Below are 25,322 nucleotides of genomic sequence, written 5' to 3'. Positions count from 1 at the left end.
GGGAGCAGCGGGCAGCAGGAGAGGTCTGCGCACCATGTAGGACCCTTGCGCAGCGGCCGGGGATCAAACTGGCACTACAGAGGCTGCAGGCAGCTTTGCAACCCAGCGCTCAACCGCTGCGCCACGGGGGAGGCCCCAAAGATACTATCTTTTAATAGCAGACTTTTTCAAACATCTAGAGTAACAACTGACATACATTATTTTACTCCTTTACTGAACTTTCATATCTCAATTTTGATTGAGCAACTTTCAAGAAAAAAGACTCACTTAAAAAGGAAAAACGGAAAGGTTAGCCATTTAAGTTACGTTGACCTTAGAGAATTCAGTGACCTCACATTTTCAAGAATCTGGAACAAATGAAAGCAGATGGAGGCAAAGATGGTAGTGGGAGGTGAGGAGAACAACAAAAATGAAGATAAAGGGGGCCTCCATGGTGGCACAAGGGATTAAGTCTCAGCACTGTGAAGCTATCAGCAACCACTGCAGCACAAGTTTGAACCCCAGTCAGGGAGCAACCCACATGGTGCAACAGCCATCTCCTATCTCACCCACTGCTCCCCTGAATAGTGTATTTCAGTCAATCTGCCTGTTCTGCCCCCCACTCTGTCTCTGGTGAATCCTCTCACCCCATCCCCACACATCTGGCCCACACCCCAGTTCTTGTATGCATAAATAAATAAATCTTAAAAAAAATCAAGATGAAGAAGGGTGGAATAAAAATGTTAGCTGGGGATGGGTGATTCTGATATCTATTCATGGGATTTGAAACCCAGAAGCCTCCCTGAATAAAAATCCCAGCTGGCTCATTCTACAGAGAGGTAAATGACTTGGCAAGAAGATTAGAGTCTTTCAGGCAGAGCTGTGACCACATGTACATCTTCTAGGTCACCATTTACCAAAACCCTGGAGGTATCAAACTATGTCCTGGAGGATTCACTTTAAAAAATCCAGGCTCATGCTTCCTTACTAAGGAAGGAAGAAATGAAAGAACAGATACAATGAGTGGTTCTTGGCAAGGAGTAATTTATATTTTGGGACTTTTAGTTAAGTGTGTACATGACCAAAAGGAAATGCAGTGAGCGGAGTGGACCAGCATCTATAAATGCGTCAGGAAAGTGAGAGAGATTATCTGGGGAACTGAAGTATGTGGTGCATGAAAACCTTTTCATTAAAAATGTCAGCGAGGAGACAGGCTTCAACTTATGAAATGACCACAGCTGTGTCATATGAGGTACACCTACATCTATATTCCTCATTGGCAGGGGAAAGTAGTAAAGGCTTTATAAATGGGAAACAAGGGCAAAGGTTGCAGAAACAAGTGGTCTAAATTTAGGAAGGCCCAGGGTGGAGATACCAGGTATCCAGACCTTGGGATGTGCTTTCCGTGGAATTAACAGGCTGGGAGAAGTGATCAATAAAAATACCAGGATACTCACGTCTGCATAGATGTTGGTTCCAAACAGAGGAGCCCAGTAGGATGGCTCATCTTTGCAGAGCGCCGGACAATGAACTCTGAAAAACAAACAGCATTTACATGATGGTTACGGATCAGCAGAACTGGAGAGGTGGCTGACCTGCTTTATTTGAACTTCAAGATTTAAGTACTTTGATACAAGGAAATTATCATAGTTTCTCTTGAAGAAATAAAGATACCTTTCCCACCCTCACTGGGGTAAAGACATTTTTCTTCTTAAACAATGCAACAGCACAGGGAAGCCACTTACTGGAAGACAGGCACAAATAATGAGGTGAAAGGGAATAAATATCTACGAGAGGTGAGTGTGGGATTGTAAGAAGCTATACTTGCCTTTCTTGGGTGTTGGCCAGTTCAGACTGTGGGTACATTATGGAGATTATAATCAATAGATTTAAAAGCCAATTCCCTGTGTGGGAGAGGAAAGGGTGGAGGGGCCTCACCTCAGTGAGTCAGAATATTCCAGGGAGGGGGCACTGATAACCTGAGGCGGAAAGGGTTAGCTCATGACTGTGTCAGTCACCACATCCCTGCCCAGGGCACAGGGGATGAGGAGAGTGTCTCGAATTGGAAAAGGGTGGACCGGAGGTGGTTTGAGGGATCCAAACCAGGAAAAAGTACGAGCTTTACTTAAGAAAGGGTGTTTTGTCTTGATCTGGAACAGTATACCATAGGCTGAAGCCCAGAAACCAAGAAACCAAAATGGCAGCTAGACGCCATCTGGCCCCAAGACAGGCAGGTTTGGGGAGCAAAGAAAGCTAGTGAAATTGGTCCTGTGGAGGTAGATGGCAGGGGTGGATGGAGAGAGAGAGAGAGAGAGAGAGAGAGAGAGAGAGAGAGAGAGAGTGTATGTGGGTGCACATGCACTTGCACACATTACTTAAAAAAGAAAAAGGAATTTGGGAATGAAGTCTCCTACTTTTAGAAGAATGAGTCCAAAACTCACATTTTGGATACTTGTATACTGTCAACTTTTTCTGGAATTATTTCCTCCTGCTTCTCTTTATTACTTGGAAAAATCTATTGAAGCTAGTTATCACCACCTGAATATTCACAGTGGGGCCCAGTCTGGTGGTGAGGTAGCCCAAGGGGCAGGGGGTAGTGAAGGGGAGAGGCCAGGGACCCATCCAGCCCCCCCATCATTCACAGCACCTTCCTGGGGCTCTGCCTGCTCACATCTCAGGGGTCTCCACCTACTGCTTTTAAGAGTAGTATTTACCTTCCAGAACCAAGGCCTAGTACAAGGCATCTCAGGATGGTAACTTATACTAAGTATCTTAGAGACAAATCTTACAGGACACCCCTAAAGTTATCCAATTACCTTTTGGATGGATGCCTGTAAGACCTACTCAGATGACGCACTGAGATACAGCTACATTATGGCACCATGGAATAAGAAGCCATGGACCCGCTCAGCAAGGCGGGAAAGTCTCAACAGCATCACACAGAGTGAAAGAAGACAGATAATAGTCTACCTGCTGTGGCTCCATTTCTAAGAAATTCTGGAAAAGGCAACATTATAGAGATAGGAAGGAGATCAGTGGTTGGTAGGGATATGGGGGGAGGTTACAGGAAAGAAATTGACCTCATGGAAATTTCTGGTTGTTGAAAATTTCTTCCCTCTGGATGGGTGGCATGACTATCTGCTTTGTAGAAACATTTGGAATTACCAACTCAGTAAGTGGCTTTTGTGTGCAAACTGCATCTCAATAAAGCCGGGTTTTCATGTGCTACTTCTTAAGTGGTTTGGAGAATATACCAGATCAAGTACAAGAATCAGTGAACTGATTTTAAGGGGACAGGAACCACCGGGATCCCACAGTTATCGACTGACCGAAGAGAACAAGATGGCACAGCTCGAGGCTTGATTGGCCACGAGGTACAGGAAGTCAGATGCACCAGTGTCGCTTCTCTGTCCAGGGAATCAAGGCAACACCAAGTGTGTCAGTCACTTTCTCTGAGCTCCCTCAGCAGAGGGGAAACAGGGCTCAGAGACTTGCTGCACACAGGGTACACCCAGAATCTTCTACTGATACCATGCCCAGCTGGCCACTGTGGGGATTCAGATCTCAGTGGGCTGGGCAGGGGCCCTGGGACTCTGCTTTTTAATGCCACAAAGGGATTCCAATGTGCTGTTGGGGTTGAGGCCCTGTTGGGGAGGTATAATGGGTCCTGGACATAGTGGGTGGGCACATACTAGAGGCCCTTCTAGAACAAGAGGCCCCCTCCCCACAGGGCACAGCACCTTCTTCTCTCAGCCCCAGTGTTTGCAAGACCAGATGCCAGGGAGCCTTACCTCGGGCAGTGGGTCCCCGACTTCTCAAACGGGCAGAGCTGAGCGACCGTGGTGTAGCAGTCCAGGTCCTGCTCTGTGGACAGGACACATGAGAAAAGGGTCAGGACACTGGCCTGTGACATGGGCTGCTGGACAACCAGGTCCTGGTGGCTCCCCGGACCCTCAAACAGAGCTGGTAAGTACCCAGTAGGGCCAATGAACCTCACCTGGGGTCGCTTGAAGGACAAGACAGAAGCAGTGACTGATGTTTGTACAGGTCAGAGGTGAATTTCCTCCATGTTTCTCTGGGGTCCCCTAATGTTCATCTGCATAGTACTTTTTGATTCAGAAGCCCTTTACCTCATTTAGGGCATAATTATCCTAATTTTATGGATGAGAAAACAGGTCCAGAAAAGCTAAGACCCCCCTGAGACAGGGGGTTGGGTGAGGGCCCTGCTCTCCCACGTACAGTCTAGAGAACCAAATCTATCCCTGCCCAGGGGCAGGCAACTCTCCTTCAAGGTCATGTGCTGTGTTTAAACCAAAGATTTAAGAAAACAGTTCCAACGCTGACCACCTGTGGTTTCTGACATCTAATCCAGGACTTGGCAAGCTTTTTCTTAAAGGGACAGAGGGACTTTTTTTTTTTTTTTTTTTTACAGTTTTGTGAGCCTGGTGGTCTATATTACTCAGCCCTGCAGTTGTAGCAGGCAGCAGCCACAGACAGTAAGTGAATGGGCATGGCTGTTTGCCAATAAAACTTTATTTACAAAAAACAGAAGGCAGGCAGGATTTGGCCCAAGGGAAGTAGTTTTCAATCCCCTTGGTCCAGCCCATCATTGCAAGGGCCCTGGATTCTACAGTTTTCCAACAAAGGGGATGGGTTTAGTACTCCAAAGGGCTGCTATACATTGGGGGACAGGGAGACTATTAAAATTAGGTTTAAAGCCCATTTTAAGGCACACAAGTGGATTCTTGCTATCTTATTATCTGGGGAAAAATTAGGTTATCTAATCTATGTAATAGCATTTCCATTTTTGAAAGTATATCAAGGCACCTATCTCTAATATATTACCAACATTCCTAACATATAAGGAAAATGTGCTGTAAAGGAATCCACCAAAATGTTCTCTGAGTCATGAAATTTAATTTTTTTTTTAATGCCTTGCTATATTTTTAAATATTCTGGAATAAACAGACATTATTTTTGTAATATGGAAAAAAAATCTGTGACACATTTTCCTACAGATATCTAACAGATATTCTTGCATCTGGGACAAATGACAAGAGTCACTTTCTCAAAAGAAAGGAGGCAAAGTTTCAGGGGAGGCTTCTGGGCAGGAAACCCCTCATCACTGCCTAGGACTATTTAGCCTAGTGCCCTAACCTCCACCGCTGGCCACAGCCTGCTATGCCACGGAAGCCTCCCACACTGTCAATGAACAGGTGTAAGCAACATCAAACCTGGATGGAGATGGCAATTGTATATCAGGTACTCCCACCCCCACCCTGTCTGGTCCAAGACAGACATGACTAGTCTATCAAGCCCTGGATTCTGCTGAACCCAGATCCAGCCAAGAAGGCACCCTCCTCAACACAATGCTCGGGTAGCCACATCCATTGATGGAAAGTGAATGAACATGCAAACATTCAGCCACTTGAGGCCCGCAATTAGTATCTCTGAGACATTCAGCCGTGACCCCCAGTCCTGTGTTTCTTGTTCCACAATATCTAGGGCCAATGCTAAGTTCCATTGTGCTTAGAAACTAGTCAAAGAAGAACTAGTTCCTTGGGAAGTCTTTAGAGTGCCAGGAATGGCGATGTTAGCCATCACGATAACCATTAAATCAGTAACAATGGGGAGCAACATTTCCAGGGAAATTCAAGATAGCCTGGGCATTATTATGGCCACATTAAAAAACAAAAAAGAGGGTGGCCAGCTTACCTTTTACTTTGGACACCATGAATGAGCTGGAAGCCTTGTATTTGCTGTGAAAGAAAATCTTAGGTCAATGCAAAGAGAATTGATTTTAAAATTGCTTCTGCATTTCAGCTCCAGTTGATTGTTTTCTCTTTCTATGTGTCAGGTGCTGTGCTAAGTAGCTAAGATATGCAGTATCTCATTTAAAAGTCACAGTAACCTGAGGAGGTAAGTATTTTTTGAGGAAAGTAAGGTATAGGTAATTTAAGTCATCTAACCACCCAATTACTAAGTAGGGTTCAAATAAAAGTGGGGTCTAAACAAAGGTAACTTGTGGCCCTTGTACTATGCTAGTAGCAACTTTACATTACTTGCAATAAAGGCATCTCTCCGAGGAAGGGACTTTAGAAGTCATAAAAAAAAAAAATTGCTTCTGCATTTATTTTATTTACAGTCTCAAGTTTACATCTGTCTGCTCCCTTCCCACCAGCCGGAAGTTCCTTAGAATATTCTAGAGCAAGTCTCATTAACTTCCTTTGTGCCCAGGACCACTCTGGTAGCTTGATGAAACCTATGGACCCCTTCTCAGTATAATGATTCTTTAAAAAGCACCAGATAAATGGAAAAGATTCAAAGGAAATTGGCTATTATCAATATTATCATTAAAGTATTAGATTATCATTGGAAGAAAAGCTGTGCTACTCTCTCAATGCATTAAAAAGCAGAATCCAGCAGGGAGTCTTCTAACTACTCCCCTCTCAGTGTGATGACGAGGGTGCCTTGCTCTGTGTGCAGGATTTCCACTGGAGACAAGTCGCCGGTACGTGCCAGCATCCCCAGTGGAGAGAAATACCACATTGGTTTAGTGAGAGCAAAGCTTTAATTTGCTTTGCTTTGCTGTTGGCAGACTCTCTGGGATCTGGAGTTCTCTTCCGGAATGCGAAGAACCCAGCTCTAGGGGCAAAACTGGCCCTCGGGAGGGACGAGAGCACCACCAGGAAGAGCGGCCCAGGACCCAGGACCCAAAGTCCTGCCCAACCCAAGTCTGTGGGTGCCTGAGTGGCTCTGTCACTCAGGCGTGGAGGTAAGACTTCCTCCATGTTCACATATCCCCTTCCACACCCAGTCCCTAGCTGAGACAGAAGAGGGGATATTGCAACACCCCCTGAAGACCGAGGTCTTTCCGAGAGTGACGCATGTCCTTTATGAAATGTCCCCAGTGGCCGCAGGCTCCGGCAGGGCACACGACCCTGTCATAATAGCAGGATGTGCTCCAGGCTTTCCCAGCAGGGAAGCCCCTGACCTCCCCTGTAGGTGGATATCCTGAGGGGATGCTCCAATGCTTGCAGCTCTGGATGGGCTGAGGCCCAGGGCCACTGTGGGCTGGGGCCAGGTCCCCAATGCCCCTGTGGTGCCAGGCATAGGTCCTCATGTGGAGGGAGGGGTTCTAGCCTCAGGGAGGGATAACTCAGGAGCTGGGGGCACAGTACTTTCCCAATTGCTGGGGAGGGTTTCCCTTTTCTTAGCAGTGGGTTCCCTGTCCCCGTGATGAACTAGCTGGGTGTCAGCCTTAGGTCCTCCCTGGTACTCATTTGCAAGTGAGGGCGCTGCCACCCAAAGGGGTGAAAGTCACAGAGGGAGAGGCAGCACCAGCTGTGTCACCCCGAAGCCCCCATGGAGGTCCACACTCCGGATCAGCTGATGCCTCCAATTCCAAGGACAGATTAAGATAAGACCTTTCCCATTGCTCCCCCAAGTGAGAAACACAAGGGTGGTCCACCACATCATCTATCCACACACACACACCCTTACAGGGAAAACATCACCTTTCCCCAAAAGTAGGTATATTTTTTAAATGAAGAGCCTCATTTCTAGGAAGAAAACGAGCTGATCAAGAATCAGCCAACAAACTCAGACACCATCACCCATTATGGCGATGATTCTAAAGAGGTCTTGGTGGCGAGGGAGGCACAAAAGGCAGGATTCAAAACTCAACCAAATTACTGGGGGATCACCTGGAATGAAACATGCTGAACTGCTAAGGGGTGAATTCAGTGTTATGGGATTAAAGCCATCTTTTGTTCTTCCTGCGTCTTTATTTTGCTCAATACTTTTCTAAGTTTTGATTAGACTTTCCTAACCTGGAAAAAAAATGGTTTTAAGGAGCCCTGATCATGGACTAGTTACCTCAAAGAATGCACGCCATTTCTCTCCGACTTAACAAAAAAGGGGACCTTCCCGTTGCGGGTGATGTCCACCAGGCCCCCTTTGTCATCCAGGATCCCATAGTGAATGGCAGCGCGGCAGATGCTGGACGCCTGGGGGGAGGGAGGGGGAGGCCATAAGTCGATCTGAATTCATCTTTGTCCACAATCTTGCCCAGAAATACCCAAGATGTTTGTCCTCAACCCAGAAAATGCCAAAAAGCCGGGCCAAAGCTCACCCCGCTTCTGACTCTTACTTCTTCTATAACAAGCCTTTGTTCCTGGGGCTGCTTATCAGAAAAAGCTCCCCCAAGTTGCTTTACGACTAAGAACTATGACAAACAGCCCTTTCTCCCCATCCAGTGGAGCATGCTAATAGCAACATTTGTTCTGCAACAGAGTTGATCTTCATCTGGGCTTGTCCTGGTTCCCAAAAGTGGCTTCGCAAGTTTTCGAGCCCACAAATACACATGGACCAGTTCCACACACACAGGGGTGAGTAAAGGGTGGGAAGGAAATCTTTTCAGGTGAAAACCCCCAGCCTTCTCTAAAACCACACACAGAATCCCACACATGCCCTTTCCAGATACACTTACACTTTCATAGAAGAGTGTTCCAAAAATCTTCGCCTTGCTCTTCAGGCAGCCTGCTGGACACTGGTACCTGGTGGGCGAGAACCAAAGATGATTTTCAGTGGTCAATGTGCTGATTAAGTCTCACGAGGAACTGGTGGCTGCTGCTTCTCCCAGAGCCCTGTTATTACATTTAGAAACGTTCCAGGGAGGCCAAGACCACCGTTCCCGAGCAAGCCACAGAGGACAGGCCAAAATTTCTAGTGGCGTGGACACGGTTCCAGGCTTCACCTCACCTTCTTCAAAACCGTTCTCATGAGTTTAAGATTCGTGTTGAAGGCAGAGATGAGAGTAGATGGACAGTTCACTTTCAAAGGCACCCTAAAGCCTCTCAAACATTCAAGACGTCTCATCCGAGAAGTGCAAATTCCCCAGAGTCGAATCACACTGCTTTTCCCAACTCAGGTGAGCTGGTCCACGACAAAGCATGGCTCATTCCATCTTTCCAAGAAAGCCTAAAAAACCCATGTCCATGGATGCATGAATCAAGTAGACGCGTGCCCTAGGCCGACACCGGAAGGCAGACCTCCGTGTGATGCTGAGCAGCTGCCCCTGAGCCAGCAGGTGTCGGTGGGACGGCCAGGCATGCACATGGGGGGGTGCTAGAGTGCCATGCAGCCAGCAGACATGACGCTTTTGAGGAATATATATTGACTTTTGGAAATCTCGTGAAAGCAGTAACATCCAGGAGCCCATCATCAGCAGTGGCCTGATGCAGTTCACGGAAGGTGGCAAGGATCCCCATCAGGGGCTACTGTGACTGTTGAGATTCTGGGACCCATCTTTTCCTTAGGCTTATGTTGTTGATGATGTTTTCCTGAATTACTTACTACAATGAACAAAACATTTTCCAAAGTTGGGGGGAAAGCCCAGTAAATACCATTTTTGTAAAAGCACCATATACAGAAAGCACATGTGCCCGACAATGGTCGACTCCTAGGAGCAGGCTGGCAGGAGGCCCTGACGGTCTTCATGTGGGTGGCCCAGCCTCTTTCTGGCTCACCAGGGTCCCATCAGCCTCCACTCTGAGGCTCTTGCCATGCTGTCTGACCAGAATGTTCTCTGAATGCTGTGATTTTTTTCCCACTGAGCAATAAGGCATGGGCTTGAGTCCCCTCTCCTGTGGGTTTACACTACCAAAGAGCAGACTTGGTTGCCAAGGTACAGCCATGGAGCTCTCCGAAAATTCCAGACGCACAACAGTGGAGAGAGGTCACCGCTTCCCAATGCTGTCTGCTTCTGCCCCGAACCTCCCACCATAAGGATGTGCCAGGGCCCCCAGCAAGGCTGTGGGAACAGAGAAGATCTGCCCCCACCCACTGAGACCACAGGCACTCTGCCCACTGACAAGTTGATGGTTTTGCTCCTGCGGCACTTGCTGGCTGATCGCCATCTGCTCGAGGAACCATGTACCATACAAGAGACCCCAGAACAGCCTCATCCAGGGTTGCTGACCATCCCACCAAAACCCAAGCAAAGCGGTCTCCTGGCAAAGCAATTCCCAGCCCCCACCCCCCAGCACAAGACAGTCCAGCACAAGACCCGCCACCACCTCTCTTCAGCGTGTGCTTTAGACAACTCCATTCAGCTTTGGGTGAGCGGATGCCAGAACCCCTGACCAGGTGAGAAGAGGTACCCTCCTAAGACAACAGTCTCCCAGCAGCTATTCCCTGCCGGCAGCTGCTGTCAAACCACACTGGTTCTTTTTGGCGGGCCTTCTTTGACACTCAGAGGGACAGTTCTAAGCGACTCTATCAGCAGTGGATTCACTGCTCTCTGGCAGGGTCCACAGGGAAACAGGCTCCAGATTCTGTTCAGAGCTGTGGCGCTGTGAGTTGCCATCCCTAATCCTCCCTGGTGTGAGCTGGGTGCAGAACTCCCAGAACCCCCTTCACACAGAGCGGTGGAATGAAGACCCCAAGTTGGTCGGCTCGTCATATCCACAGCACACCTGGCATTTCTGCAGCCTGGAGATTCCTTTAGAACTGAGGGTAGCCATCAGGACACAGCAGGCTGCAGGTTACAAGGCAGGGAGCCAAACTCAGCCTGCCGGGAGCGTTCATGTCCCTACACTGGCAGACGCTGCAATGATGTTGCTGATGTGGTTTTTGAAAGCTGGCTCCTAAGACACCATGTCAGGGTTGAAAACCATCAGGGTGATACAGTGAGGTTCTGCATCCACCACCCTCAGGCTGCACCTCAGTGGCCTCCTCTCCACGGGGGTGAGATACAGCCCTGGAATAGGACCCCGGCAGGAGGAGACCCAGGCTGGTGTCGGTCTCTAGGTCAGAGGTTCTTGATGGGAGTGATGGTCCCTGAGGGGACACTGGGCAATGTCTGGGGACGTTGTTGTTTGTCACCACACAGGGGGTGCCCCAGCATCTTTGAGTAGGAGGAGGCGGGAGATGCCGCTCAACAGCCCATAGTGCCTGGGACGTCCCACCACACAGAACAGCCTGGTGCGACAGGTCAGCAGTGCCAAGGAAAGACGCCTGGTCTCAGCTGACTGCCATGGATCATCTTTGTGTGCCAAGCTCTAAATACACAGTGTCGGGCCTCCCCCGTGGCGCAGCGATTGAGCACTGGGTTGCGAAGCTGCCCGCAGCCTCTGCAGCGCCGGCCTCTGCAGCGCCGGCCAGTTCGATCCCCGGCTGCTCCCCGGCCACTGGAGGAGGGTCCCACATGGCGCGCAGACCTCTCCTGCCGCCCGCTGCTCCCCTCAGCAGTGTACTTCGGTCCTTCCGCCTGCTCTGCTCGCCGCTCTGGCTCTGGTGAATTCTCTCACCCTCCCACGCTTCTGACTGTACCCAGTGCTTGTATGTATAAGTAAATAAATAAATCAAAAAAATAAAATAAATTGAAAAAAAAAAAAAAATAAATACACAGTGTCGTCAGAAGGACCCGGGGGTGTCGTGGTCCTTCTAGTTCACAAGGCCAAGCAAACTGAGTTCCCTTTCAGCTCAACCTGGCACAAGTTTTGTGCTGAAAGAAGACAGTAGCACTTTTCTGTGAGTTTCTACCCAGTTGACAAAGCAGGGGGTGGACAGATGGATGCTGACAGGGCCCATCCCCTCCTGGGGTGCACAAAGGGCAGACAGCAGCAGTGGGAGAGGGTGCAGCCCAGCCCCTACCTGTTGCACGTGGAGCCTCTGCACTTGTCCTTCATCTTGGTGTCACACCTGATGGCTTGAGCTAGGAGAGAAATTCAGAAATAGGCATCACAGCAGGAAGTATGAAGAGAGTCTGAGTTAGAAGGCCCCACTCCTGCTCTGAGGAACTTTCTGGAGCTCCAAGGAATATCTGGGGATGAGAATGAGAGCATTGCCCAGTGATTGCAGGCTTCCATTGTGAGGTTGGGACCCCAGATCCACCACCATACAGCATCAGGGTGATCTCAGGCCCTGTGCCTGTCTGGGATGCAGTCTTCCACATGGATAACGGGAACAAGCACAGTGCATACTGCAATGGTTTCTGCAGGCATTGGAGGAGGAAGCAAAGTGGCCTCAGAGGGGAGCCCAGCACAAGCTGGGTTCCCAGGGCCCCCAGGATGATGTAGGGTGGGACTCACATGCCTCTCCTGACCAGACCTTTCCCACCCCAGTCCTTCCCACAGCAAGGCCAATAGTGTCAAGTATGCCTTCTTGGTTCATTTTATGGGGTAAAATCCCATCAGGGTCTTGGGATCATATTATGTGTGACTAAAAGACACATCGTATTATAATTGATATGCTACTTTCATATCTAATGGGTTCTTTTTTTTTTTTTTTTTTTTAAATGATTTTTTTTTTTTTAAAGTGACAGTCTTTTTTTTTATTTATTTATTTGTTTGTTTTGTTTATACAAGCACTGGGTACAGTCAGAAGCGCGGGAGGGTGAGAGAATCCACCAGAGCCAGAGCGGGGAGCAGAACAGGCAGAAGGACCGAAGTACACTGCTGAGGGGAGCAGCGGGCGGCAGGAGAGGTCTGCGCGCCATGTGGGACCCTCCTCCGGTGGCCGGGAAGCAGCCGGGGATCGAACTGGCGCCGCAGAGGCCGCGGGCAGCTTCGCAACCCAGCGCTCAACCGCTGCGCCACCGGGGAGGCCCTCTAATGGGTTCTTAAAAAAAAAAAAGACAATAGCACCATTTCAAATTTTTGGACCCACATTAGCTACAAAATGTTTAAATAGGCCTGGAAGTCAGGAGAAGACTCTAAAGGTCCAAGAGGATGGGAAGATGGGTGGGCCCAGGGGGTGGGGTGAAGAGCCAGCAAAAGAACCTGAAAAAGATGGTCAGTGCTGGCCCCTGCAAGGGCTGGTTAGTCAGGGCTGTTTGAGGGCAAACAGGGGCGGGGGCAGGAGGGATCATTAATCACCGCCAACAATCCCACCAACCCTGTACAGGCACCCCTGCCACCTTTGCAGGTGAGCGTTCATGGCTCAGAGCATCTCAATGCTGGGCCTACCAGCAGTTGGTGGAGAAGGAGGAGCCAGCAGAGCCGGCCACACGCTGGGCTCTGTGTTCTCCCTTAGAGAGGCAGAGGCTTCCAAGAGGAACCCAAATCCAAGTCTAGGTCCCTTTGAAAGGACAAGGGAAGGTCTGACCTTAAAATCCCTGCCCCGGGGAAGCGCCACCCAGTGCCACTCCTCTGGTGCTTGCTCTTGACATGAGCAAGCATCTTAAAAATATCACTTTTTAAAACGTCTTAAGTTTGTGCTTTTACAGGCCACGCCCCACCCTGCTCCCCACTGTTTGTCCATTTGGAGACCTCTCAACCCACAGGCTCCCCTCCCCCACCCACCCCGGAGGAGAGTGCCACCTCACTGAGGGGGTGGGCAGGGCAGCCACGGGCAGGGGACGGAGCCCACTCACTCATGTAGTTCACGGCCGGGGTTTTCTTGGGCTGCGAGGGTCTGCTCACCCTCGGCTGCACCCAGACGAGTTTCTCCTCGGGGCCAGGTGCCACCTCCACCTCGTTCATCTCATCTGCTTCAGGTTTTGGGTCATAAGTCTCTAAATAGTGGAGAGGAAGGGGGAAAGAACACACTGGGATTCAACAAAAATGCACTTTGCAGAGAAAAGAGGCAATTTGGAAATGAAACTTGTTTGAGGTTTTGTTCCACAAAGAACCGTTTCAGCAGCAAAGAGAAAGAATGGGGCCAGCCAGGTGGAATTCTACTGGCCGAGCGGCGAGGGGCAGGCCAGCCATGCGCCCTGGTGGCTTTGGACCCAAGAGCAGCTGGGCTGACCAGAGGTCAGAGGGTCCAGCGCTCACACCTGGATTGTCATAATGATCTCTTGTCCGCCTCCTCCCGCAGACACACCACCATTCGCCCACGGAAGCAGCTCCTAGAAGCTGCCTCATCTTCTGGCCTGAAACTGCAGCAGTCCCCTGAGGCCCACCCCGAGGCCCACCCCGAGGCCCACCCTAGACTTTTACTGGGGCAGGGTCTCTCTCATTTACCTGCCCACCCTGGTGCCTGAAGACCCGTGTAGAAGCTCCTGGGCCCCTGCACCTCAGCATCAGCACTTTTGCTCCCTCCTGCACCATATCCCTCACCAGTCCCTTTCTCCTCACTTCTCTGGGGTTTCGCTGCCCCATCGTGTGGAACCAGCACCAAGACCCAAGTTCTACTTTTAAAATATAATTCATCCTCCCCCATCCAAATGTGACTGTCTAACCCTGACTGTGAGCCCCACATCTGAAAACATTTTCATTAACTGAACAAATTGTATTTCTTAAGCATCAGCTTATTTATCTTCCAGTTTCATCGTGAGAGAACTATTAACCACTCATCAGAATCAGTCAGCAGGGGGCCTCCCCTGGTGGCACAGTGGTTGAACACTGGGCTGCGAAGCTGCCTGCAGCCTCTGCAGCACCGGTTCCATCCCTGGCTGCCGGGAAGGGTCCCACATGGCGCGACAGACACTCCTGCCGCGCCCGCTGCTCCCCTCAGCAGTGTACTTCGGTCCCTCTGCCTGCTCTGCTCCCCGCTCTGGCTCTGGTGAATTCTCTCACCCTCCCGCACTTCTGACTGTACCCAGTGCTTGCATAAATAAATAAATAAATCTTAAAAAAAAAAAAATCAGTCAGCAGGACACCAGGGTACCAGACTTAGATTCCAGCCAAAGCAAAGCAAAGCGTTGCTACTTTTATTTGCTTGAGTGACCTTATCAAAGGTGGATAGGTGGGCATCTTGGCTGGGGTTGGGGGGTGTCCCTGCCACCTTGTGGATGTGTGCACTGGTGCCAAGAATCCCTGCTTTCTGGGGTTCTCCAGAGAGAAAAATCATAGCTGTGTTTGGGAAGGATTTCAAGGAGGAGGGATGAAGCCCCTCCCTAGCCTCTGTGTCACTGGATTATAATTCCAGCCCCATCAAGTTCTATCAGTCCCCTACCCTACTGCCACATGTCCTGGAGGGAAGTAACCTCTCCTCTCTAAAGGGCAGACCAGGTGCTTGGTGTCTACACCAAACTAACACCCAAAGGCAGACAAAGGAGGGATTCTCTGGTGGCTCCGAGTCCAGGATTCAAGGCTGCTATTTCCCGGGCTGACTCGCTAGAACCCCTCAGCTACCAGGGAAGCCTGTCCCAAGAGGACCAGGATGGACTTGGCCTGGGAGGCAAATGGTGGCCTGCATCCATTCTCATCAGAGCTGTGGTCATGTTGTACAGCAGCTGGCAGCTGTCATTCCACTGCCACCTGCTTCTGCCACCAGCTGTCCATGCCCTGGGGGCAGAAGCCAGCCTGCCCATGCCCCACAGGGCAGCCTGCTCCTCCAGCACAACAAAACGTGCTGAATGAAGGACAGGCAAAGCCCCTCCCCTTCCAGTCTATCCTTGAATTCTCCAGAAATAAAAAAAAAGCTGCCCAGGGAAGTTTAAGAACATTCAAGAGGGAACTGCTGAAAGCACCACTTGTAAGGACAGAGCTAGAAGGGAAATCTTGAGGAAGTCGCCGGTTTGCGAGGCTGCGGGCAGTGCCGGCCAGCCTCAGTCGGCCCCTCCTCAATGCCGCCTTTCAGGGTCATCCTTCGCTGAAAGCCGAGCCGTCTCTGGAATAAGCAGGGTTTCTTCCACTGGCCTTTAGGGTTTTTATGCCTCATAATCGTGGCTTTATTTTGCTGAACATAGTCTGGTGAGACAGTCTGAAGCACTGGAAGGCTCACTATTTAAGAAAATGGGCAGCAGGCCTCTCCCTCAGACACACACACCAAAGCGATGCTTGCTCTGGGTCAGCCAGATTGGGGCACATCCTAATGAAAACCTTGAGTTGGCAGGCATGCCTGGGGAAATTCCATTTCTGAGGTCACTGCCAGGGGGCTCTGCATGCTGTCCAGCCCTGGACTAGGGGTCTCAGCAGCCCGGCTCCATCATCCTGCAGATTCCCACTTGGCTCTGCAAGTGTGCACTGAGCTCACAGCTAATGTTTGCCGACTGAGGACCAAATGATGACCACGGCTGGGCCTGCTCGCACACTATCCTCTCGTTGGCCCAAGAGGTGCGGCGGTCCAATTCACAGGCCAGGAAGCTGAGGCTCAGAGAGTCTAAGCCACCTGTCTAAGCTGACACAGCCAAGAGTCAAACCGCCATTCCCCGAAGCCCACGCCCTTTATGGCCACACATGGCAAGGCTGCAGGGACGGAGACTTCTTCAATCCAGCCTTTTCCATGTTCCATAGCTATTATAGGTCAAGGCCTTGCCAGGCACCCTCAATCAATGCTTATTAAGTAGCTTATGCAGATAAGCTGCTTTGCAGGAGACTTTCTGCATGGTTAGCTAAGAAAATCGGGATGCCTGCCAGGTGAAATTGGGTATTTTCCACCAAAAATAAAGACACAAGTAAAGGACGTCTTGCTGGGTGGGGGCACTAACATCTAAGGTGTCTGAAAGTGCTGATTTATTTGGAAATGACCCTCTGTGGATTCTAGGGGTTTGCTGATTCAGATGATACACAGAACACACCAGCCATGTGTCCCCAGAGGCTCACAGTGAATAGACAGGTGTGAAAACAGATGATCAGGACACAGGGGAGGCTGCATGCAGTGAGGCCATGAAGGCAAGTACACTGCCTGTCTGTGAAATCAGGGAAGGCTTCCTGGAGATGGTGAGCCTCCACAGCTATTTATCCAAGGAGAAGGCATCTGCTAGGTTCCTGATTCCAATGAGGTCCTCAGATTGGCAGAGGGCTAACAGTCCCCACTAGGTAAGGAAGGACCCCCCATCCAAGATGATGAGGACAGCATTCCTTCCTGCTGCCCCCATTTCTCCAAGGAGCTAAGGAGCTATATTTAAAAAAAAAAAAACCTGCCAGTTACTACGTTAGCAACACACCCTTCTTATTGCAGGTGACTAGCAAATCTTCTATGGAGGGACTATGCCTATCACCATCACAGATGGGGAAACTGAGGCACGCGTGGCAGTAATGGCAAAGATGGCACATGGCCTGTTCTTAACCAGGAAAGCTCTGGCCCCTACAGGAAAGGTCCTCCGTCCTACCCCAGATGCCAATGCACTTTGAAAGCAGCATCAGGTGGGGTAGGTTTGCACCCGGGAAGAGGCAAGGGGCCCTAAGGAGCATCTGCCCTTTAGTCCCCATACCAACACTCAGGATCTGATGGGGACCCACAGCAGCCACAGGAACTTCCTGGACAGGTGCTCAGGGAAGGGCCCTGACACACTGGAGCGTAACCTCAACCTGCATTCCCTTCTGTCCTCCTGCCACCCCGGGGGACACAGAGGTCCCATTTCAGATGGAAAACTGAGGCTCTGAGAGACGATGGAACATGCCCAGGGTCCCGCTGCTGGGATGTGGCCAGGATGATGTCTTATAGCAGGTGTGCCAGGTGCTAGCACACATGTTTGTCCCATGAATCCAGCAGCCAGAGCCAGGTAACCTGGAGATTTCACTACAGACTGGTGTGTGGAGCCCAGGCTCGAAGACAATGAAGAGGAGTTGCCTGAGAGTAAGAGCTGAGCAGGAGGATCCCATGTCACACAGGCTTAGGCATCCCTGCTGTGTGGCAGACAGCCAGCATCTGCACACCTGACGGGTTTCTGTCTCCCACCCTTAGAACCTGGCTGCCACATGCCACCTGGCCTTTGCACATGTTGTTCCACCTGCCAGAGACATCTTTCCCTTCACTGGATTCCATGTTCTCCTCCAGGGCCACCTGCTGGGGAGGCTTTCCTTGACCAGCCAGATGACAGTGCATACTCCTGTTGTACACCCTGTGGTGTCAGCTACTTCCCCAAGGAAGATGTGTCACTCCATGTGGCAATGACACTGCTGGACCTCAGGTTGATGAGAGCAGGCCCTTGACTGACTATGGTCCCAATAATGTCACTGTTGGTCTGGCACACGATACATTCACACCAAATGCAAGCCTGCTCTCCTTTGGGCCTGAGCTGCATTGTGAAAGATGTGCTATCATACCCATTTCACTGATGGGTAGCATGTTCAAGGACAAGCAGCCTGAAGTCACGCAGAGGCAAGACTGGAAGCTCAGTCACCCACATGTGAATCACAGCCCAAGGCCCAGCACAAAGCAGTTTGCCAGATGTCAGTTCCCAGATTCTCCTGTATCCTCTTTTCCCCAAAAGGGCAGAAGCCCTGGTGAATAACAGGCCAGAGCAACAGACCCCTCTAGACCACCTGCTTCTTCCCCTGACAGAGCTGTTGGGCTGAACCCATATCCCCTCTGGCTGGGGAGGTTAGGCACCAGGGGCTGCTCTCTCCTGTGTCCCAAGCCCCATGAAAGGCCCCTCGGGGCTGTCACAAGGGCCAGGGTGGAGTCATGTGAAAAACACATCTTAGCTACAAAAGCAGAGCTAGCCCCATTGGCCCAGCTCTGCCCCTGCTGGGGTGGAGTGTCAGGCATGAAGAACACACACTATTTACAGTATCATGAGAGGGGAAACATGCTGAATGGGGCAACAGAAGGTGGAGCGAGCAGGAACAGATGCCTTTAGAAGTTGTGAGAGGAAGGGAAACGTGAGTGTCTCCGAGATTTCTGAGCATTTATGACAAATAGGCAGAGGATGAGCAAGATCCAAACATCTGTGGTCAATTTCTTGTGCGCTATCTTACACCAAACCGCAGGCACAACCAGGTACGTCTGCATCCAGCATCCAGCTCGGAGTCTGGCCATGGGGGTATCCACAGCAACAGCCTGGGCTGGTGTGTCCCCACGGAGTGGGCTCCCCCCACTTCCCAGTGCAAGGCAGAGGGAAGGAGAGAATGGGAGGTTGTGGGGGAAGAGGGGAGGGCACTTTGGACAGGACTGCTCAACTTTCCCACTTTACAGAAGGCTGTTTAGGACCCTTAGACTGGAGGAAACCCCATTCCACATGGTCCTGAAGCCTCTTCCTACCTCGGTAGCACAAGTTGTTCTTGCAGCTGCCTCCATAGCTGGGCGGGCACTCAGAGCAGGGCCGGCCGGTTTTGTAGGGGGCTTCTCCAATCCAGTTCCCCCTGAAAACAGACCAGAAACACTGTCAAGGGGGGCCAACACCTGGGCCCAGGGATTGCTCCTCGGTCCCCTTCAGGGTCCACTCAAGTCCCCAAACACAATGAGGGAAGAAGGAAGGTGTGCTGTGAAGAGGGGGACAGGAGCTGTCCTGGGCCCTGTGCACAGCCTGAGAATTCCAGAAGAACCCCAGTTGGGAGCTATGCTGTGTCCTTCTCCTTTTTTATGCTGGTCATCATCTCCAGGATGACCCTCACAGTGGAACATGGTCAGGGAGCCCAGAGAACTGGGAGGCGTGTCCTGTCACCAGATGGGGTTCAATGGATTTCTTCAGACTATTCTGGTTGCCAGATGAATCTGCCCCTCTCTCCCCTACCTGCCAAAGCACCATCACATCTAGGGTTCCATGTTTTCTCCAAGACAAGGCGCACTGCTGATGCTCTGATAGCAACATGGCACTGCCCCACTCAGGTGAGCCCTCACGGGTGCCAGCTGGGTGCCAGGCCTCTGCACCAACATCCTGTGGACAGACAGTCTCCTCACTCAGCCAACACAGGCCATCAAGGTACCAGACCTCACCTCACCCCACCCAAGGGCTGAGCCCAGACAGCCAGAGCCACCCTCTCAGCTACTGCCTGCATGTCCCTGCTCAGGACAGCACCCTGCACTGCAGGGCTCAAACTCTTGAAGAAAGAGGCTGTGGACCACATGGGATGCCAGGGAGCAAGGGTGCCAGGCACAGACACACCTCTCAGTACAGCGAGGTGCCTGCTGGACACAAGAGCGCACGTCTGTCTGGTATGTTCATGTGACGGTGAAGCCAGACAGACTGACCAGTTGGTAGAGGGGGGTAGGGAAACCTACCTGGCACTGGGAATATTCCCCATTTTGACCCCGGTGAGCAAATTTGCTTTGTAATGACTCAAGGTGTGCCCCCACCCCCATTCATATGTGTGACGTTATTTGGGGGTGGGGTCTCTAGAGCCTGGTTAAGGTTAAGATCACAGGGGTGGGACCCTCATGTGATGAGATCTGTCCTTCTGGAAAGAGACAACAGAGACCTTAAACCATCTTTGAGTGCCCACACCAAGGAAACGCCATGCGAGTTATGTGAGAAGGCAGCCATCCACAAGCGGGCGGGAGAGCCCTCAGCAGAAACCCGCCTGTGGGGCCTTGACTGGGGCTTCTTGCCTCCAGGACTGTGAAGAAATGCATTTCTGTTGTTCGAGGCGCCCTAGCTGAGGTCTCCTGTGGTGCAGCCTGAGCTGACTAATGCATGCTCGTGTGTCTGAACATCTGTCAAACTATGTGTCAAACTACTTCACTGTACACAGTTTATTCCTTTTTCGAGAAAAAGAGAGGAGGCTAAAGAAGGGAAGAATTGTATTTCAAATAGGACCTTTTAGTGTATTTTTTAAAGAGCCAAGTCAATGATTCCCCACTCCCACCCGCCACTCCGCCAGGAACTCCACCACCTAGACCTGTGTTCTGCTAGTCCGTGGAGCTTGTGTCCCTCCCAAGTGATGACATAACACCCCTGCCCTTCTCCCTCAGGGCTGCTGAACCCAGGCCACCACAGGCAGACCTGGCGGCTAGCAATGAGCTATTTTCCTCCCAACTTAGCGATTCCCCCTTCATTCTGCCTTCTTACGGCCACGCCTGACCCAAGCCAAATAAATGAGGTCATTTCTGTTTCATTCAGTCACTGAGCAAATATGCCTTGAGGGTCCACCGTGTGCAGGGCGCAGAGCTAGGATGGCGGCCAGCCCAGCAGCCAGTCGGCAGACCGCAGCCTGTGAGCCCGTGAACTATTCTCTGCAAATCAGCACATATTTATGTGGTGAGCAATGGGGGAGTGTGAGTAAAGGAATCAGTGACACACAATGACATCGGAGGCCGGTGTGAGGAAAGGTGGCTCTGACAGGATAACCTGATGTGGTCCCTTCTGGGAAGATATGCAAAACGAGGTCTAACCAACACGGATACCTGCTTTCTATCTGCTGCATAATTTCAGAGAAAATAAAATATCACCATGGAAGTATCCACTGGTTACCCAGCCAACAGCTACTCCTGCTTCTGACTTACTCAATAGTCCCAAAGGATGACTGTGAAGCCAGTGGAGAATATTTCATTGGTTGAAGCCAACTGGGGCAATTTCGTTGGTCAAAGCCAACTGGGGCAATCCTGTCACCCTTTGTCCATGAGTGGACTAGTCTAGTCAATGACTAAAGAAATAAGGAGAGAATGGGCTCAGGAGAAAGCCCGTTTCTACCATTTCCCTTCCTTCTGCCTGGGAGGATGTGATGCCCGGTTCTGTGCAGCCATCTTGGAACAACGAGGAGAAGGTGGTTCAGCAAGAAAACAGAGAGCAGCTGAGTCCTTATTGACACCGCTGAGCTATTAGTAACCTGGACACACCAACCTCTGATATCTTATTATGTGAAATCACGAAGAGACGTCACAGCTGAAGCCTGTTTTAGCTGGGCCCTTGAAGGCAGAAAAATATACCTGCACCCACCCAACAATGCCAACTTTTCTTACTTTGGAGAGTAATTGCAGACGAGGTAGACAGCGTTCTCCCAAATATCTCCCCAGACATTCATCCTCCGGCAGGTGTTGACAGCACAGCCGACCTTGGTGGTGGTGGCCCAAACTATCTGAAAAGGCAATGTCCATGTGTCAGAGCGTGGGGGCCAGGCACACCGGGGCAGCAGCATCTGGCATGGGTCTACGGGGGCATGTGCTGAAGGACCAGACTTTTCCCCAGCCCATTGAAGAGCCATGCATTTGGGGTTTTTTTTGTTTGTTTTTTTAAAAGATTTATTTTTATTTATTTATGCATAGAAGAACTGGGGTGTAGGCCAGAGGTGCAGGGAGTGAGGGATTTACCAGAGACAGAGTGGGGAGCAGAAGAGGCAGATTGACTGAAGTACACTGCTGAGGGGAGCAGCGGGCGAGACAGGAGAGTTCTTCTGGGCCATGTGGGTCACCTCCCTGGCCAGGGATTGAACTCCTGCTGCAATGATTGCCAATAGCTTGATAGTGTTGAGACTTTAACCCCTGCACCACTGGGGTGGCCCGAGAGCCATATATTTGTTACAATACCAAAACAGGGTCTCCCTGGTGGTGCAGTGGGTTGAGTGCTGCGTTGTGAAGCTGTCCGCAGCCTCTGCGCAGGTTTGATTCCCGGCCCACCAGGGAGATTCCCACATGGTGCGGCAGACCTCTCCTGTCTCACCCGCTGCTCCCCTCAGCTGTGTCTTTTGTCCATCTGCCTGTTCTGCTCCCTGCTCTGTCTCTGGTGAATTCTCTCACCCTCCTGCACCTCTGACTGTACCCCAGTTCTTGTATAAATAAATAAATCTTAAAAAAAAAAATCAGGGCCTCCCTGGTGGCACAAGGGGTTAAGCACCACACTATGAAGCAATCTGCAGCCTCTGCAGCACGAGTTCGATCCATGGCCCGCCAGGGAGCAACCCACATGGCACAGCAGACCTCTCCTGACTCCCCCACTGCTCCCCTCAGCAGTGTCTTTCAGTTAGTCTGCCTGTTCTGTTCCCCACTCTGTCTCTGGTGAATTCTCTCACCCTTCCTATGCCTCTGCCCTGTACCCCATTTCTTGTATAAATAAATAAAATCTTTTTAAAAATCAAACCAAACCCCCCAAAATGAAGAAAACAAACTGAACAGTGAAAGGAAATGCCCCAGCACTATAAAACTGCCATGGAGGTTTCTGGTTTTCTGTTTCCATACATGGCAAAATGCACACAAGCAGATACCCGTGGAGTAGCACTGGATTAAAGGAAAAGCTGAAGGCAAGGACAGAACAGAGGTTCTGGGAGGGGCAATAATCCTGCAGGGCTGGCCAGGTGAGTGACTGGGTTTGGGGGCTCAGGGAGGAGTGGCGGCCATTCCTCCAGGATTACCTGTGTGTAGTGGGTGCACATGGCCCCAGAGCACCTCTCTGGACACCAGGGGTTGCACTCATGGGGATAGGGGTAGGTGTAGTCCTTCACCTCGTCGTACCAAGACTGCACGTGGAATCCAGGGGAGCGGTACCTGCAGGGTATATCAGCTGGTCACGCCCTGGCCACTACACACCCAACCATGGAGATAACAGCACTGCCACCTACAGGGGGGGAGGCTGGAGGAGGAACTCCTTCAGGGCCAGGTGCCCCGTCTTACCCAGCACCTGTTCAAGGGGCTTCAGGTGCAATAGGCGAGGAGCTCAACCGGGTGCCCCCGGGGCTCCAGAAGTGTCCTCAGGTGGCCTACAAACCTGGGTGTGCAGGAAACTTACCTAGTCCTTAATGAGTCCTTTATTATGTTAACAATTGTGTGTTTATTTTATACGCAGCAAGGAAAACTTGTGTTTCAGATATTGCTAAGACAAAACCTGATAGAAGCGTGAGTCCATTGAAAGTGAGTATAGAGAACCATCTTGAGGCAATCACTGAGCCTACTGCTCCAGGGAGGATCTGAACATTTGCAAATAGCTGCCTATGGAGGATGGGGCATGTGGGTACCCCCAAAACCGAGCCTAGCACCTCAAGTTTCTGTATCATCACAACAGACTGCCAGGGACCCCCAGACTTAGCTAGAAGGCAGAAAATTCAGTCAAGGAGCTGAAAATTCAATCAAGGCACAGAAATGTGCACATGTGCACAGTTCTGCAGGGGGGGTGGGCAAACCCTTTGAGACCTCCTGTTAGGCTTTTATCACCCGAGCCCCTCCTGAGCTCTCAACAGCAAGGAGAGTCTCTTTGGGACACTGTCCCATCTGCCAGGTGGGACTGGCTACTGGAAAGAAAATAAACTGGATGCAAAGCCACGGTCAGTCTCTGTCACCAGCAAGTGCGAATAAAGCAGATTCAATACCGAGGAAAGACACAGGGGCAGGCCAGGCACCAGCCCTGTGGTCGGCGGGCACTTAGAGGGCTTGTAACAATTACTGGCAGAGCCCACAGCACATGGTGGCGGTCACTGAGGTGGCAGCCTCTCCCCTGGACCAGCTGGGCGACAGACCTTGCTAATGAGGGGCTCCTGGGGAAGCAAGTGGGCGATACTCGTGCAGCAGGGGAATCTCTGTGCTTTGTGGGCACTGGTGTGAAGCACCCCTCTCCAGCTCCTCCGAGTCCTCCTAATGGGATCCTCCTAATGAGCCAATGGGAATTGAAAAAATATGCCACAAGACCGGATGGCTAGAATTTGGTCTGTTGATGTGCTGGCCAGTCAGCAGCCTCACAAACGTCAGCCCCGTAGACTGGCCTAGAAAATCATTTTATAATGTATGAGAAGAAAAAAAAATTACTAAAAGCTGTCCTGGCCACAGCTATAACGACGTAAAAACACGCCGGCCTCCAGCCAAACACTACAAAGGAGCCGAAGCAGGCAGTGGGATGATGGATTTTTTTCCCTTTAGGCATTTCCTTTTAATGCTTTGGTCAGACTGATTTTATAAAAAGCAAAATCCCCGAAGGAAAAAAAATACTGAGTTGACGCACTTCCAGGAAGTGAGGCCCGGAGCCCTGGCACAAGATCCCGGGTCTAGAGACTCCAACCTGAAGGCCCCGGGTCTCTGCCTGCGGCAAAAGTCAAGCCCAGGCCCAAAGAGCTAGGAAATCTCTGGCCTTCAGGTCGGCAAACCCCGACCTATGTTTTGAGGTGCTACTTAAAGTCCAGTCTAACTCTGGTGGGGATGAGGGCACAATGAAAGGGGTCCCCGAGGCCCTGGTACTGCTGCCAGAGTCAGACATGTTCTCCACTTTCTTCCTCTGATGAAACCCCGACTTTCAGCTGGTGTGACTTGTGACAGACCACCACCAAGAGGCGCCTATGGCGTGATGGGGCCAGTGGGCTGCCAGGACTTGAGGCCTCCCAGTTCATGAACGCGTCCCCCTCCACTATGGCCAGAGGAGGTAGGGGAGATGGAGTCACATGCTCACAAAGTGGAACGTTACTGGGCCTCAAAGAGCACAAAGGAAAAGGATTCAGACAGGCTAGGAACAGTTTGGGGTGGGGGGCTGTGGTGGCAAGCACCCCTATTTCCCAGACTATTCAGCCAGGTCCTACCCCACAAGTGGAAAGAAACCTCTAAAGGAGAAGGATGGGGGGCTACGCTCTATCATACCCTAGCCCAGCCATCAGAGTCTGGAGTCAGCCAATCAGGCTGGAACCGTAAATGTTCCTGGGTACCCAGCCTCAGTTTCCCTACATGTCAATGGCACAGGTGGTCTGTCTCTTAATGGGTGATGGTAGAGAGCAAAATGCAACCACAGACAGCAAGCACCAGGTCGGATGCACAGCAGCTGCTCAGCAGTGGCGGTCAGTTCATATGAAAGGTGGGGGGGGGGTCCCCATGGCTCTCAC

The 25,322-nt window shown here is 50.9% G+C and overlaps 1 protein-coding gene across 1 annotated transcript in view; it reads right to left on the bottom strand.

Moving 5' to 3' along the window:
- Positions 1-25,322, bottom strand: part of CRISPLD2 (cysteine rich secretory protein LCCL domain containing 2) — a 58,118-nt gene that overhangs the window by 15,560 nt on the left and 17,236 nt on the right. The window contains exons 4-13 of the mRNA XM_037516277.2: positions 22,881-23,013; positions 21,496-21,611; positions 18,859-18,959; positions 13,358-13,498; positions 11,638-11,698; positions 8,471-8,537; positions 7,858-7,988; positions 5,695-5,738; positions 3,771-3,843; positions 1,437-1,512 (exon numbers count right to left, since the gene is read on the bottom strand). Coding sequence (XP_037372174.1) covers positions 1,437-1,512; positions 3,771-3,843; positions 5,695-5,738; positions 7,858-7,988; positions 8,471-8,537; positions 11,638-11,698; positions 13,358-13,498; positions 18,859-18,959; positions 21,496-21,611; positions 22,881-23,013 — 943 coding nt within the window. The remainder of the gene's footprint in view (positions 1-1,436; positions 1,513-3,770; positions 3,844-5,694; positions 5,739-7,857; positions 7,989-8,470; positions 8,538-11,637; positions 11,699-13,357; positions 13,499-18,858; positions 18,960-21,495; positions 21,612-22,880; positions 23,014-25,322) is intronic.

This window comes from Talpa occidentalis, unplaced genomic scaffold (assembly GCF_014898055.3).
Source record: "Talpa occidentalis isolate TD23 unplaced genomic scaffold, MPIMG_talOcc4v2.1 talOcc4.17, whole genome shotgun sequence".
NCBI lineage: Eukaryota > Metazoa > Chordata > Mammalia > Eulipotyphla > Talpidae > Talpa > Talpa occidentalis.
Note: the sequence above shows the minus strand (reverse complement) of the source record. Positions and strands in the feature narration are given on the sequence as shown.